The sequence below is a fragment of the Erythrolamprus reginae genome, chromosome 2 (assembly GCF_031021105.1).
Source record: "Erythrolamprus reginae isolate rEryReg1 chromosome 2, rEryReg1.hap1, whole genome shotgun sequence".
Classification (NCBI taxonomy): Eukaryota; Metazoa; Chordata; class Lepidosauria; order Squamata; family Dipsadidae; genus Erythrolamprus; species Erythrolamprus reginae.
In genome coordinates, this window is record NC_091951.1 from 114,525,409 (window position 1) to 114,542,544 (window position 17,136).

The window sequence follows — 17,136 nt, forward strand, 5'->3', positions numbered from 1 at the left end:
ATTACATGCAAATGTAACCAATTACATTTAGTGAATATATATGGCAGCCTTCTGTAGAATCTATTTCCAGTAAGCATAAGTAAAGGTTCAGAAGAATATAAATTTTGTTTTATAAAATAGTGTTCTTGAGTAATATTTTTGAAATTGTCTGCAATTTCACCTCTGGCAATGCTAGTTGTACCATTCTCATATCCTCTCAATTATAAAACATGAGGTTTACAGAAATGCATATTAATGCATTTGGGTCAAGGGGAAGATACCTACTCTAAAATGGTCTAATATTTATATGGGAAGTAAATATACTGCTCAAAAAAAAATAAAGGGAACACTTAAACAACAAAATAACTCCAAGTAAATCAAACTTCTGTGAAATCAAACTCCATTTAGGAAGCAACATTGACAATCAATTCCACATGCTGTTGTGCACATTCAACTTTGCACAGAACAAAGTATTCAATGATAATATTTCATTCATTCAGATCTAGGATGTGTCATTTGAGTGTTCCCTTTATATTTTTGAGCAGTGTAGTTAAATATTTATGTGGTAAGTAAATAGTTAAAAACAAGTCAGACTAATTAGGATTTTTCTGTAGGAATCCCCTGGGTATACCTTAAACTAAACCCTGATTTCATGAAAAAGTATGGAGTTGCACTAACCTTTTTTATGGATCTGACCCATGTTAAAGCAGCTAAAGGGGGTTGGATTGGTCCGTTTATGACCATTTGAACCATACAAAAAGTAGATACTGAAAGGATGTAGGCATTAACTTGGGCAAGGAGGTTCCTTGGTGAAGTTTGACGTTTACCCTTTTATCAAATCAGATTACAATTATTTATGATGGTGATAGTTGTGATTCCCCATAGCGTGATACCATGGTCTTTCGAGACTGAAGGATGCCAATGCAGATAGTGGTGGTGATGAGGATGAAGGAGAAGGGGGATGAGGATAGCTGGCTCTGTGCCTGCTGTTAATGTGATATTAAGGCAAGATCTCCTCGGTTCTCAGCGCGTTCCCTGAAAGGCAGAAAAGTTAAGTCCACCAATACACATTTCCGAGTAATCAAACCCGGCCCAGGCTGTTGACTTGAAAGTAATCTCGCGATCTCCTATCACCTAATCTCCCCCAAATCTCCCTGACAAAAACAACAGAACCCCATTTTGTCCTATGCCTTTTAGTCTACAACATAATTTATACGCGTCCGCTTAACTCTTAACACTCGCTAAATTCGATCAGGTGACTTTTGGGCAGAAATGAACAAACCTTTGCGACGCTAGCATCTTTTCTTTGCTTAATGCAATGGGAACCCAAGATCGTGTTGGGACGGGACGGGAGGGGGCAGGACGGGGTTGGGCGAGGGTAGAATTATCTCCGGGCTTTGTGTGCCTACCATAAAAGCCTTGAACGGACTTCCAAACTCCAACCTTCCTTAAGAAGGAGATCTGGAAATCGGGCGCGGCCCTGGTGTTTATTCTGGGGGAAGGGGAGACAGATTGCGGAATTTGTCTTAAGGCCAGCAAAAGTTATCTTTGGTTTTTCTACCAAATGCAAGTCTTGCGGGCTCTCTTTTCCCCTCCCTTCCCCCACAATCCTCCTAGTGGTCCATTTAATCGATCTTTCCCAGGCTCAGCATCAGCAGCTCCTCTGCGATCCGAGCGGCCGATTAGGTCCCCCGGCGACCGATTAGGTCCCACAGAGTCGGCCTTCTCCGGGTCCCCTTGACTAAACAATGCCGTCTGGCGGGACCCAGGGGAAGAGCCTTTTCTATGGCCGCCCCGCCCTATGGAATCAACTTCTCCTGGAGATTCGAACTGCCCCCACCCTCCCCGTCTTCCGCAAAATGTTAAAGACTCACCTATGCCACCAGACATGGGGGGGGGACTAACTCCCCCCACTCTTCTGACTATAGCACTTGAGAATGGTATGACTGTGTCGCATTGATTGTTTTTAATATTAAGGGGTTTTAATTCTACTTTTATTAATTGGATTTGTATCATTGTTTATTGTACTTATTGTTGTTGTCAGCCGCCCCGAGTCTTTGGAGAGGGGAGACATACAAATCTAAATAATAATAATAATAATAATAATAATAATAATAACAGCAACAACAACAACAATAATAATAATAATAATAATAATAATAATAATAATAATAATTATAATAATAATCCCCCCCCCTCCGCATGCCCTTTTTAAGAAGCTTCCCAAGGACCCGTGGTGGCCGGCGTGGTGGCCGGGCGTACTCCCAGCTTTCTCTATTCTCTGTAGAGAAAACCTAACAACTCTTTTGAACAGCACTGTTCAGGCAGTGCTTCAAATGCCACTTCTGAAGCCAAGTCAGAATGTTCCTGGCAGAAATTTGTATTGGGAGGAGAGGGGAAATACTACTTTAAAACAGGAAGGGCTGAAGACAAATTTAAGTTGCCAACTGCTGTAAATTGGGGATGAGACAAAAGCAATGTCATGAGGATATGCCATATTAAAACATTGCCTCGACCTCTTAATGCTACAGGTAGGAGACGAGCTTGGAAGGGGAGAAGGGATATTGATTGTGTTGATAATTGAAGTCCGCTTCTGCAGGGTGTAGTCAGTGAAAATTGCTGCTAACTTAAACGACTGCGGTGGTCTTGTTTACTTTGGAACATTTCTCCAAGCCACAAACCCGAGGCTCCATTGGGAGACTGAACTGAAAACCATGGGTCTCTCTCTCTCTCCCTCCCTCCCTCCCTCCCCCCCCCTCTCTCTCTCTGTATTCATGTGGGCTGCTAGTAGAATATTCTGCATAACTTTGGACAATTGGAAAAGGAGAGAAAGGGAATCCTGCTCCTAGTGCCGGACAACAAACAGTAGTTCCATAGTAGCTGTAATACTCAAACAACAACAAAAATACCCCAAATATAATGCACATAGTAAAAAGAGTAGTGTTCATGCTTGAGCTACTTTGCAATTAACAAAACACAAATATTACAGGCTACAATTACAAACTTAGCAGAAGCTGCATATAGAACTTTTTTTCTGTACATCTAGGAAATGAACTAAAAAGAAGTGTTTGTAGTGCCTTACAAATATCCCAGTAAAAATTACCATCAAGCAAAACGTGAGCACCTGATTCAATATCACTTCTGCCCTTGGAAAAAGAGAATAACTGATGGTTCCATTGAGAAGGCATCAGGAGGAGAAACAGAAGCTAGGTACCAACTCAGAACCCATTTGGGATACAGTTGTCTGAACCACGTGGTCGTGTAACTTCTAAATGGCACTAGCTAGCAAGATTTCAAGTTTCATGCAACCAATCCCCTTGACTACCCAGCATCCTTAGGGGGAAATGGATGGGCAAGAAAAGTCAATAAACAGGAAACAAGGACAAATGTTTTTCCCACCTCAGCAAAGTCTTGTCCATCTTACAGTAATGAGAGCATCATAATAAAACTAGTGGCACTTTTATGCAATTTTATCTCAGTCCCATCTATATTCTGCACTTAAGCTTTGAGGGTTTGGTGTCAATTATCTTCTAATTTCACATAGAGGACTGTTGGGGTTTAGGTTACTGTTAATTCTCATTGATCCTAGTTTTGATAATCAGATTTTGCAAGCTTGACCTTCCATCATCAGATATCCTTATCATGAAATCCGCAAAGAATTAATCCTGAAATCCTATTTATGCAAAATCAGAGGTTGGTAACATGAATAATGAAGGAAATGCATATCTCTTCTCCCACACTTCCTTTGATCTTCATTATAACTGAATTATAATGTCATTATAATTATTATGACATTGGGTCATTCCTGGATCCTTGTAGAGCATAATGCCCCAAATGTTGCAACTCCTCCACTCCTCCTAAAATGGTCAGCCATTAGGCTGAAAGAATCAGAATCTATTTTCTTCCTGAGAATGAGATTCCGTTATCTTTACTGTGTAAAGATATAATTACAAAGGATAACTACTCTTTTTTCCCTCCCACAATCTTTTCATGAATGTCAAAAATTGAAGACAGCTTTTTGATCAAGGGGGAGAAGAGGTTAAAGCAATAGTAAATGTGTAAACATACTAAATTAGTTTGCATTGAATCACATCAATCACACTCAGTATTTCAGCTCCAACCTTCCCTTAGCTAGGAGCTCAAGGAAGTTGGGCTTAAACCCACTGGGTGAAGAATCATGAAAGCTGAAGTGTACCATGTTATGCTGGACATAAAGTCAGAGGAAGCTGGTCTGTTCTAGCTTTTCCAATTGTTCCACACAAGATCTGTTTTTACCTGGATGAATATACTTATAGCTTTGGAGTTCACCTGATTTTTTTTTGTGTCATGCTGAATGGCAGAGACACCAGAGGGAAATGGTTTAGTCATGCTGAGGAAGCCGACTCTGCAATAGTCCATATTTCAGATTAAGTGTAACTTTTTCATAACAAACTTGTGTGTGTGTGGTTCCTCCTCCACCCCATTCCCATTGTGTATCATCCAAAATGACAGAGTGTTCCTCTAACTTCGTGATGTTCTCTTGTAATAAAAAAATATATTACATAGGAGTCCTGGTGGTTAGAATGTAGTATTGCAAGCTAATTATGCTGACTGCCCTGTCTGCCAGCAATTCAGTAGTTCAAATCTCACTGGCTCAAGGTTGACTGAGCCTTCCATCCCTCCGAGGTCGATAGAATTAGGACCCAGATTGTAGGGGTCAATATGCTGACTCTGTAAACCTCTTAGGACTGTAAAGCACTGTGAAGCAGTACATAGGCTTAAGTACTATTGCTATCACTATATTAACTACCATTACTTGGGAATACCGTAATTGCCGAGAGAATCATTTTCTCCTTCTTCTGCACTGGTCCAGATATCTAGCAAGTAATATTGATTTTCTCCCCACCTAAATCATTCCAGGCAGTCTTTCAGCCCGCACTAGTAACTGAGGAAATCTTCAATAGCTAGGCCCTTTGTTTTATTTCACTAAAACAATCTTTCCTCTTCAAAACAAAACAAAGCAAAACTCAAAACAAAACAAGCCATACACTCAGGCTGCAGACTTGAATTACGAGTATTGTAAAGTAAAGCTCACTGAGCTCAGTGCCATTTGCTCTTAAATAAACCTCTTTGGGCTTATTTTGATTGCAAAAAATGCCTGAATTGATACCCAACACTAACATAATGTGTTGTTTCATTTTTTTAAAAAAAATGCTCCTCTCTCTTTTTCATTGGTGCTCCGATAACAATGATTCTTCTCTCCAAAACTGAACTTCAAAGTCAGTTTCTCAGTGGCCAAAAGAAAGGTCTTCATTTCAAATCAGGTCTGAAGGACCAACCCTCCAATCAGAACTGTTTCTTAATCGGTTGCCCTGCAAATAATTGGCCTAGAATATCCCTCATCTGCAATAAGCATAACTGAAGACCAATAGAAGAGTCCCGTTGAAGAGTGTGCTGTATTCCAATTCACCCCTGTGTTTAAGCCCGATCCCCCGCTTTGACTCTGTGCTTGGGTGAAGTACAATATTAAGAGGTAACAAAACTCTTTGAAAAAGCAAATCCAGAATCTTCCCACCCAACTCTGCTCTCATGGACATCCAGATGAACCTGAGTGGCTTGTGGTTGCTAGGCCCTCCTACGCCATCCTGGCTTTAGATGGAATCAATCTTTGCACCTGGCTCTTTCCATCCCTGAATTGGAAGCCTCTCAAGGCTGCTTCCTTTCCTATATTCGGGCCTTTCTCCCCAATGGTCCCTTCTGTTGCCTTCTCCTGGGCTCACCTGTTGACTCTCCCTGGCTTCACCTTTCTTCCCACCTTCTGTCCACAGCCCAGGCTGCCGCTTGGCCCTGAGATCTGCCCCCCCCCTCCCCAAAGGAATAGGTGATCCAGGCCAGTTTTGCAGCCTGGAGTTGAGAAAAAGGAGCAGAAGGCAGGTAGAGCTGGCTTCTCTCGCAGATAGCCCTGAGGATCGCAGCCCTTGTGTTTCCTGGGAAGGCCATGCTTAGAACCGGCATTTATTTTCTGTTCTGAATGGAAAACAGGGTGAGTGGGGAGATATAAGAAGAATTAAAGTCCATTCTTTCCAACGTGGGAGGGGAGAGCAAGGGAGCTGGAGAGTTGCCCTCAAAGCTGTAACCTGGAGAGAGGAAATTTGTCTCTCAGCTCCTGCTCCTGGGAAGTAGCTTCAACAATAAACAGGAGCCTCATCGTTTTGTTTTCCCTGCTGGTTTAAAGCTGGCAAAGGAAGGGCACGCTGAACCTGCTCTGGGGCATTTTTGTTACTTTGCCATTGGGCCTGATACAAAAGCAAAGGATAGAGCTGCAACGTGGCACAGATGAATCCCAACTTTGTCTCTTCCCAAGAGAGCCCCATTCATCGCAATGGGACTTTCTCCAAGAAAAGGAGATATATGACTGGGCCCTGAGCCTGTGTTTACCAGCCTAGAAGGCATCGGCCAAGGCAAGCTGGAGAACATTTGTTTGCTAAAGGCCTCCGGACATTTGGTCTGCTGGCAAAGATACAAGTGTTCATGAAAACAGCAGCATCCTCTGAGGAGAGGAAGAGGAAATAAAATCTTTCTGAAGGTCAGGAGAATGCTGTGCAACATTGTAGTTGTGCTGCAGAACCTCCCTTCCTTCCTGCTTTCCTGCTTTCTTTCTTTCTTCCTTTCTTCCTTCCTTCCTTCCTTTCTTCCTTATTTTCTTTCTTTCTTCTTTTCTTTTCTTTTCTTTTCTTTCTTTCTTTCTTTCTTTCTTCTTTTCTTTCTTTCTTTCTTCTTTTCTTCCTTTCTTCCTTTCTTTCTTCCTTCCTTTCTTTTTTCTTTTCTTTCTTTCTTTTTTCTTTTCTTTCTTTCTTCTTTTCTTTCTTTCTTCTTTTCTTTTATTTCTTTCTTTCTTTCTTTCATCTTTCTTTCTTTCATCTTTCTTTCTTTCTTCTTTTCTTTCTTTCTTTCTTCTTTTCTTTCTTTCTTTCTTCTTTTCTTTCTTTCTTTCTTTCTTCTTTTTTTCTTTCTTTCTTTCTTTCTTCTTTTCTTTCTTTCTTTCTTTCCAGCTTGTTGCTTTTCTGGTTTCTAAAATCCAAAAAGCCTTTGGAGTCTACTGCTGCATTCCCACATGACATTTCAGAAAAGTTATTCACCGTAGCAGTTAGAACACCAGGGACTTAATTTGTGATACAGTTAGGTAACAGGGGTTGGCTTTCCCTCCCACCTCCCTCTTTAAAAGCAATGGGATATTATTCCAGGTCCTTCCGATGTAACAAGGCAGCTATGTTGGGGGGGCTCTGTTGCTTTACTGAAAGGAGCTTCCACATACCCCAAAGACCAGCCCTGATTGTTGGCACATAATGTAGTCAATGTAGACTAGAACCCTAACTAGATTCTCGAATTAATTCTTTTTCTGGATTTCCTCAATATAGTAATCCACTTCTTAAAGTAACACTTACAAAATAAAACCAAAACATTAAAGAATAATCTCGCCCTAATCCGATCCCATTGGTTGTATTGAAAGCAGCCACTGTAAAGTTTAAGTCTTTCATGAAAATTGTGATGACTCTGTGCTAACCTTGCGCCCCAATCCTCAGTCTTTGTTTGGCATATTTCCCACTTATTCTTTGGGGATGGGTGTGTGTGTGAGAGTGTGTGTGTGTGCTATAATAGAGGAGATCTAATAAGACCAAGGTGAAATAACTGGACTTTGGGAGCTTGTTTAACCGAAACTGACTTAGGGTGGGTTGGTTTGTTGATTATTTGAGTACTTCAGTCGGATGAATCGTTTCTTCTCCTCCTCCTCTTCCCCCCCCCCCAGTGGTTTTCCTTGTCTCTGAGCTCAGTAATAGACAAATATTAGGCAGCGTTAAAGTTCAGAGGTCACCTTTTGGAGCCTGAACATAGGACTGGCGTGTATGTAAGAGGGGGTGGAAGAGGGAGGGAGAGACTGACTGACTGACTGGAATAAGATCTCGCTAGTGGGTCAAGATCTTTCTGGTGCTTGATCAAAAGGGCAAAGCGGGCGAAGTAAAGATTCTGCGCCCCACGGTCCCCATTGCCTTGCCAAGTGGCGCTGCTGGAAGTGGTGGTTGACCAGCACCTAAAGGGCTTCAGGTTCTCCCTCCCGATTAATGCTCTTTGGCCGTCGCTGTAGCACTGGTATGGAGAATTCTGAACCGAGTTCGACATAACTGCTGTATTTATTTAAAGTTTAAAGGGGCTTCTTAGTTCGCTCAAGAAAGCCTTGATTTGAATTGGATTTGAATTGATTTGAACCTTAAAGTGCAGGAATGACTGCAGAAGAAATGGCGTGTGTGGAGTAATTCCTTCCCTCGATCAGTTGGAGGGGAATCTAATTTCCCAGGCGATCTCTGGGGAAAACTGTGGAACCACCTTTGACACATGACACCCGAGTGGTCCAGGCAACAGATTTCCTCGGATTTCTCCCTGTGGGTAAGGGGGGACGCGGAGGGAGCCTGCAAAGGCCCCTGGTTTAGGAGTTCCGGCGGGAATCTCAACTAGCTTCTAAACTTGTGCTCTTCAAAAAGCGCCAATTCCTTTTGCGGTGGGCGCGGGAGGAAAATCAGCCCCGGCCGCCCTCCACCCTGAGCCCTTCGGGTGGGATGGGAAGAGAGATGAAGGCTACAGAAGCCTAAGGAGAGCGGACTCAAAGGATGGAAGGAATCGAAGTTGTCTTCTGGAGAAAAGGGTCCTGTCCCTTCCTTCCTTCCCTCCCTCCCTCTGCGTAAAACTCCACCCGTAGGATTTCTCCACCTCAGAAATTTGATCTGAACTCGACGACACCGCCCCAGGTCCAGCTAGAGGGGGGGGTGAGAAAATTCACCTGACGTCCGGAAATCCTGTAGTCTGTTTTGCACGTGCAGAACCGCTTTTAATAGCATAGCATTTAGACTTATATACCGCTTCATAGTGCTTTGACAGCCCTTTCTAAGCTGCTTACAGAACCAGCATATTGCCCCCAATAATCATTTTACCCACCTCGGAAGGATGGAAGGCTGAGAAACTGGGGTAGGGGAAAGGATCGACCTGAGGTTTGCCACTGCTTGGCAGCCTTAAAACTCGAGTCCTTCCGAGCCACTCCTGGAGAGCTGCAGCCATGTGCTGCAACTTGGGAAGGAGAAAAAGACACCCCAGAACAGAAGTGGTCGTGTGTCCATTGCCTCTCCAATAAGCTAGTTAAGAGAAAGCTTCCAGCAAGCGCGGGTCCGTCCTTTGGCCTTTCTGACTAATTTGGTGCTGGACAACCCGCCGTAAGAAATTAGCGGTGCAATGGAAATCGCTGAAGGGCTTGCTCTGTAATTTCAGATCTACCAATATCCGTAGGAACCACGTTTCACTCGCTTAATACGGTAGCATTCAGCATTTAGGTTTATACATACCGCTTCCTGGTGCCTTTTCCAGCCCCTCTCTAAGCGGTTTACAGAACAGGGATTCACCCCAAAAGCTACGTTCCCAGAACTTGCTGTGCCATGACAGGACATGCGCTTCCTTATTATTATTTAGAGATGCTTCAGTGAATCTTGCCATTGTGGTTGATGAGTCATCATTTATGGCGTGGCTTCTTGTGGAAATAAATGTGTCAAGTGTGATTTATTCACTTTAAACCACAGTTAAAGAAGCCATGGCTTAATGCGAGGCGTGGAACCGAACCTCTGAAGGCGGCTTCCTTGAGGCAACAGTTGTGGGCTATCCAAGCACTTGTGAAACTATGGGGGGAGTTTTTCTTTGAAATTGTATTTTAACCCTTCCCCTACAATAGGCCCGTGCTGTTTTCATTAGATTCCCCTCCCCCCCAAAAAAACTGCAGGTCACTAAAGCTGACTGTAGATCTGCAGGTCAGCGGTTCAAATCTCACAACAGGCTCAAGGTTGACTCAGCCTTCCATCCTTCCGAGGTGGGTAAAACGAGGACCCGGATTGTGGGGGCAATATGCTGGCTCTGTTAAAAAGTTCTATTGCTAACGTGTTGTAAGCCGCCCTGAGTCTAAGGAGAAGGGCGGCATAAAAATCGAATTTAAAAAATCAAATCAAATTAAGTAACATGACTTTTCTGCATGCCATCAGAAATATAGTTTTTTTTAAGGAAAGTATAAATAACACGATTAAAATGTTTATTCCCTAATACCTACTCTAATCCACAGCCCCATTTTCGGGGAACGGAACCGGGTGGATGGGTGGGCAGAAAACCTGATCCCGATGCCCCCTTCGTGGTCTTTCCATAGAGGCGAGTTGGAGCGTTTCGCGGGACACTTAACAGAGAGGGGATGCGTCCCATCCCACAAAGTGGCTGGCGGGTTCCGCCAGAGGCTTGAATCTAACTCAACGCGGCCAGAGAAGCGACGAGAGATGCACCCAGCCACCTTTCTCAGATGAGAGCCCCAATTGGGCTCTTGCGATTGGGCTCTTGGCAAGGATGGGAACCGCAAAGGCGGCGAGGTCGGTTTATTATACGGTCGGTCTTCTCGTAAGGCAGCGGCGGCGGCCCAAGCCTGACACCCCCGGGAGAGAAGGAAAGGGAAGGCGGCTTGGCACGGGTTTGAGAGGCATGCGCCTCGCTGTGCTGCGCCCTGGCCGGGTCTAAACCCCAGGGCTTTCTCTCCCTCACACCCCCCTCCCCACCGCCCTCCAAGGCTGAATTGAACGCGAAACCAGCACGCAACGGCCAGAACTCGAGGGTCGAGCGGCCCCTGGGCCCCCGCAAACGTATTGAGAAGCCTGCAAGTACCGTAGTTTGCTTAGTGACGGGTAGAAAGTCAGGCCGGAGACAAACGCTTTGGGCTGGAGTCCACACCCACAGCCCGGCCGCCCCACCACTTAGTACGAAACCCAAAGCCGAGGAGGAGGAGGAGGCTCTGTGTTGAACTACACCCGGGACAGCGGAGGGAACGGCCCCGGAGATCTGAGCTCTTCTCCTGAATAGGTAGGGTAGGGTAGAGTAGAGTAGGATAGGATAGGACAGGGTAGGGTAGGGTAGGATAGAATCCTTAATTGCCAAGGGTGATTGGACACACAAGGAATTTGTCTTTGGTGCATATGCTCTCGGTGTACATAAAAGAAAATGATACATTTGTTATAATGTACCTAAAATTATCGGTCCCGCGCCCCACCGCTTTATTGGCAAGGGGGGGCGGGGGTCAGGCAGCTTTCACCTTTGACTCGGCATTATCTTAATATCCCAGAAGTTTTTGTGGCGAAGCTCTCGTGGAAGGCAGGCGGGGGTGGGAGTGGGGAGTTTGACAAGTGAATCCCGAAAGCAGCCTAAAATGGCAGCTAGGCGGTTCGAGAGGAAATTCCGCGGGGATCCCAGAGATAGGACCTTTAGCACGTTTGGGAGCGTTGTTTATATACCCGGCAAATCCCATTTACTGCGAAGGATTTGTCGCCTCGTCACTAGATTTACAGAATTGAAAAATCTCCTTTAAGCACAGGGTGCTTCCATGACCCAGAGGACATTTAAAAAGAAGATCGGGCTAAGACCTGAATCCCATGGGATTGGGCAGCGTAGAAGTCCAATATATTATATTATATTATATTATATTATATTATATTATATTATATTATATTATATTATATTATATTATATTATATTATATTATATTATATTATATTATATTATATTATATTATATTATATTATATTATTCTATACTATACTATACTATACTATACTATACTATACTATACTATACTATATTATATTATTAAATTAAGACCGTCAATAATATTAATGAAGGAGGCACCTTACTTAGTTGTTTATAACGACATCTAAAAACTGGTTATTATTTCTTTTTTTTTAAAAAAAGTTTTTGTTTTTTTTTAAGTTTGTTTTTTTTAAAAAAAAAGTTTAAAAAAAAAACAAAATAGTAGATTCAGTTCCACCTTGGTTTGGGGAGAAAAATATTCCACCTGGACTCGGAGAAGCCAAGGGATGTGGTTAAAGCGCTGAGGCCTGAAATCTCCATTTCCCCCGTCGAAAGACACCAGGCAGAGATCCATGTAAAGAAAAAAGTCTTCTCAATCTACCGTGCCGTGTTATATTTCTTTCCCCTAAAGTCAGAACTACGGGGAAATTTCCCTGAGCCAGCATTTGCGGGCCACCAGAAAATGAGCAGGCTGCAAAAGGGAAGATCCAGTCTGCGCTGTTCAAATGTTTGAATTCTTTCTCCTCCCCCTCCTCCTAAAATTGGGGAACGCGTTCATAATGCATTATTAGTAATGCACATAAGGCGCCTCATATAATTCACATAATGCACATAATAATGCACACATAAATCCTCGTAGCTTTTCAAACAGAATATGCATACTGCTCAAAAAATAAATAAATAAATAAAGGGCACACTCAACACATCCTAGATCTGATTGAATGAAATATTCTCATTGAATACTTTGTTCTGTACAAAGTTGAATGTGCACAACAGCATGTGAAATTGATTGTCAATTCTTGTTGCTTCCTAAGTGAACGGTTTGATTTCACAGAAGTTTGATTGACTTGGAGTTATATTGTGTTGTTTAAGTGTTCCCTTTATTTTTTTGAGCAGTGTATATATAACACGCTTAGAGTACTTCCGGGCAATTTACTTCTAAGCACTGATGTAGTTTAACAAGTTGCACGTTTAACTCAAAAAAAATCGGCCGCATTGCATTTACTTAAAAGCCCTTATTGGCCGGAACGCAAATTCCTTCTGAGTAAATGTGGAAGGACTTGGCCGACTTGTTCAAAATCTGAGTAGGCGTGCAATCACCGAAAGAATTGGCTTCTTTCTTTCTTTCTTTCTTTCTTTCTTTCTTTCTTTCTTTCTTTCTTTCTTTCTTTCTCTCTTTTTGTTTGCTTTTTCGGAAACCCGTCCTGTGGTCTTTTATAGGATTGCGCTCTGCGTGAGTCACGTAACTGAGGGGTGAAATAGAAGGCCGAGCTTTTACACGTTCACTGCAATTAAGCCCCATCAGTCCCAGAAGTGACATCCATCCGGAGCCTGGAGACTTCCACTGCAACCCACTGGCGAAGTTTTTCTATAGAGGACAGTAGATGGATACAAATTGCTTTTCTGGCTCAAATTCGCCGGGAGGGATAGGAGACAGAGCGGTCGCTCCACTAAGGCGGATTTCCATAGAAACCCCTTCTCGAGTAAGCGATCTCCTCCTTCCCACCCCCGCCACCCCCATTCTGGGGATTTCGATGACAGAAGTCCCCTTGCCTGAAGCGGACCTTGGAATGAACCACACCGTCTGGAGGGGGGGCTGGGGGAAGGAAGAGAAGCAAAGAGAGGGGGGGATCAAACTGGCTTTGCGGAGTTTCTGAAACTAGGCTGCAAGGGAAGGAGAAGGCGAGGCGGAGCGGGCGCGGTCTCTTTAACCAATGCGCGAAGCCCACACTCGGAAGCTCTCCCCTCGCAGGGACCGAGAGCTCGCAGGAGGCTCCATTAGGCGAAGACGAGAGCTGGCTGGACGAGATCTAGTAGTAGCCAGGAGGACGGGGAGGTTTTGAACTTTCCTAGGCGGGTGGGGGAGGGAAGGGAGGGAGGGAGGGAGGAGGGAAGGGGGGAAAGGAAGAAAGAAGGGGCGGAGTCTCGCTTCAACTTTCAGGCGTTCGTTCCAGGGCAGGTCACTTGAATCTCGGCCACCCCAAGCGACTCGCCTGGTTTCCTCGCCCCCACCCCCTCCTGCGCGCAACCTACAAGGGGGGCGCCGTTGCCTCTTTCCCCGGAAAGTCAGACCGCTCGGAAGCTCGGCTGTGCTTCTCCTACAGTCAAGCCAAGCCCGAACCTTAGTGGATTTAAAAGTCGCTTTTTAAAAGTCACTTTAATAAAGCGGGACTTCGGCGGAACCGTCTCCGGCAGCTATCATTCTTTCTAAGCTTGGTAGTTTTTCCTTCTCCCTTAGTTTGTATGACCATCAAGCGTCGGAAGCCGAGAGCGCGCAGGCTGAACAGGGCAGGCGCGCAGGCTACGACTCAGCCTCCTTCTTGCTTATGGATTCCTTTAAAGGTGGGGTGAATTTGGAAAGGCTGCCCGACAACCTGAGAAGCCCGACGGCGTCCCACGACATGGCTTCCAGCTTCCATTTGCAGCGATCTTCCGAGAGCAGAGAGCCGATCGAGAACTCGGCCAGCGAATCTTCGGACACCGAAGTCCCAGGTAAACCCCAAAGCTTGGGGACGGTGGGGTGCCGCGCGGTTTACAGGAAGTCAGCGGGAAAGACAGCCACCCACCCTCGCGCGCCCTCCATCCTCCATCCATCCTTACTACCGAGAGGATTCCGCACTCAAAGCCAAAAGCAGGGCACCCCAAAAACCCCTTGATTTCGTCATGGGGAACGAAGGGGGGTGAGATTCCTCGCGCCTCTCTCGGTTGTTGGCGGAGTTTGAGCTGAAGTTTCCCAAGCTAACTGACACCCTTTCATTCTTTCTTCTCCAAAATACGCAGCTCCCGAGTTTCTTGGAGAGCTCTTCCGTTCAGACTCCGGGTTTTCAAAAGCCCGAGTCTTGTTGTTTGGGTTTATTTTCCAGTCTGGCTAGAGTAGACGAGTAAAAGGATCTCTGTATAGGGGGAGGGCACCCATCAAAACCCAGGCAGGAAAGGGGGGGGGGAGATGGAGGAGAAAGGAAGGAAAGTTTGCAAGGCCCTGGCGAGGGAATGCGCAGACATCTTATTCCGCCCGGCGTTGCTTTTTAATCCGAGACGGCTTTGCAGAGGAGAGAGAGGCATATTTAGGAGAGGGAGTTGCGTAAAAGGACACCGGCTGCGGCTTCCCTCCGTCAGCCCTCTACGCAGGTGAACAGGCGTCAATAGCCGACCCCAAAGCGACCCTAAGTTGTGCTGCCCAACGTTGGCCACTCTTCCGCGTAAATACACGAAAAAAGCCTTTCGCTCCGAAGAAACGGCCCCTTCGATTTCAGTGCAAAATTCCCCCAAAGGCAAGCGCCCAGCCGCGCTCCTTACCTGAGAAAGTTACCTCCAGTGCTCCACGGCTCAAATCTTGGGAAAGTTTAACTCCCTAAAAAAATGAGTAAGAACAACGCCCCGATGACAGACGGTAACCCCAGAGTGAATCCTTTCACACTTCTCCTTTCCTAGCAACTATGTTGTGGACGACAACCTAAAATACCTAAGAAAGCCTTGCGCCGTGTTGGTGCGACAGTTTTTAGCGAAGACAACTCGAGTCTTAAGAGAGGCGTTCGAGGAAAATTTGTAGCTATTTCTCTGGGAAAGGCTTTAACTTTCAAATTAATAGGCACAAGAATTAGAATCTATATCTCAAAGTCCAGATAATTTCTGCATTTTAATGCGACAGCTGATCTTGCGGAAAATTAATGGAGTATTTGAATAAATCTACCCGATTTTAACCCAAAGTTAAGTAATTTTAAGACGCAACCCTCCAAGTCAACCCGACTATTTATTACTGAATTTAGGCTTGTGCTACCCCGGGACCAGTCCCTCGAAATGTTTACTCATTTGCTTGCATCGGTTGGAGAAACAATTTCCCCAAGCAAGAGGGTGAAGAGACTTGGTTCCAAGTTACACAGTGAGGCCAAGTGGGAAAAATAGAGAGCCACCATTACAAATTTAATAGAATAGGGTCAGATGAAACAGGAGCCTGCGAATTTGAACACAGGGCAAGTCTAATTGCTTTAAAAAACGACACCTTTGCCTCTTAGATTTCCTCTGAAGTAAATTGTAGGCTTCACAACAAGCCCACAGGTCAACGAGGGAACGCTGGTGGAAGCGGACCAGCGAAAACGCAAGTGCCTTCTCGCCAAGTCACGTTCCCATTTTAAAAAAAAAACCAGCTGTTCCGAGAGTGGTTTGTAAATGGCAGGAGCACCATAGCTGAGGGTTCTTGTGATTGTGTAAGTTTGAGGCCCGGATGGCTGTTGCCAAGCTTGGTTCCTAAGGGCGAAAGGGCTTGGAGCAAGCAGCTACCTTCCCTGCTTAGGCTCACTTAGTTTTCACTTCTTGCCGGTAGAAAAGAGTGCAAAAAGCCCATCAAGCGAATCGAGAAGTGGTCGTTTTGGAGCTGTGTGGAGGCCCGCTGAAGAAGGCAGCTTTTTGCAGGAGAAGGGGTGGAGGGGGAGACCTCATTCACCCCGCCCTTGAGGACTGATGGGGGCGCAAGGCCTTGCCCTCAGTCTCCCCCACACTTTCTCAGAGGTCCTTAGGAAAAACCACTAAACGGAGCCCTCTTTTCCGTGCTAGGAAGAAGTTAAGGCTTGTACACAGGCCTAGTAGGTCAGGCCCTGGTGGATAGGGAGGAAAAACTTCGAAGAGGACTAGCGTTTCTATAGGCAGCACCAAGGCCTTGTGGCTTTGTGAACAAGCTTCCCTGCCAAGAGTGAGCCGCCTCTCTGAGATTTTTGAAAGAAAGCCTTGCTTCTCCTGAACTACTTGTCCTTTGAGGGCTGGCACCCGGGCCGGATACACCTCTCTGATCAGAGTTCTTCAGCGAAGAATAGCAAACCCAGGCCTTCAAAAGGAAGAGAGGTTTAGGTGAGCGCATGTATTTAGGTTTCCAGTGTTGAGAACAGCCTCCCAAGTCAATTCGTACCATGAACTTGCCTAATACCTTTATGGGATGGGGTGTTTCCCACACCCCACCCCAAAGCAGCAGCTTGTTGTACAAGGATCAATGTGAATGTAAGCTTGCCGGTGCCTGCACGTGCTCCTTGTCCATTTTTCTTTCTTTCAAGAGGCATAAATAATTTCCTGCATTTTTATGTGGCATCTGATCTTGCCGAAATTAAGCCATTGAGCTCCACGCTCTTTTCAATAAGAAAGGCAAAGCGCTTTGATAATCCGCTGAAATCAGGGGAACATAAACGGCTTACTTTTGGATGGATTCATGTCTGTAGTTTGACTTTTCAATATAGAAAGGATGTATAAATATTAATACGGGAGGGTGTAGGTCGGTTTAAGCATATAAATACAGTAGATGCATATGGTAATAAAGCGACTTTATTAAATGTCTGTAGAAGGAGGAAGAATAATCGTTTTAAAAATCCCTCTCACTGTCCAGAAGTACATGGTGGAGACCCACCATTCCTTTACTACACACTTTAATCTGAGTCCTGCATTTTATTTTAAGCAGGCTATTAAAGAAAGCAAACAACGTGGATTATTAGCCAGGTCAATTTGCAGATCCTGCCACAGAATCTTCTATGTAGTTTTAATTGCAGC

At 44.9% G+C, this 17,136-nt stretch overlaps 1 protein-coding gene across 3 annotated transcripts in view; it reads left to right on the plus strand.

The window, feature by feature from the left end:
- Positions 1-17,136, plus strand: part of PITX1 (paired like homeodomain 1) — a 44,265-nt gene that overhangs the window by 11,880 nt on the left and 15,249 nt on the right. For 2 of the 3 annotated variants that reach the window (XM_070739231.1, XM_070739233.1), the window contains one exon: positions 13,951-14,100. In XM_070739231.1, coding sequence (XP_070595332.1) covers positions 13,951-14,100 — 150 coding nt within the window. Of the gene's footprint in view, positions 1-13,643; positions 13,825-13,950; positions 14,101-17,136 lie in introns of those variants that run through there. The other variant, XM_070739232.1, reaches the window with a different exon arrangement.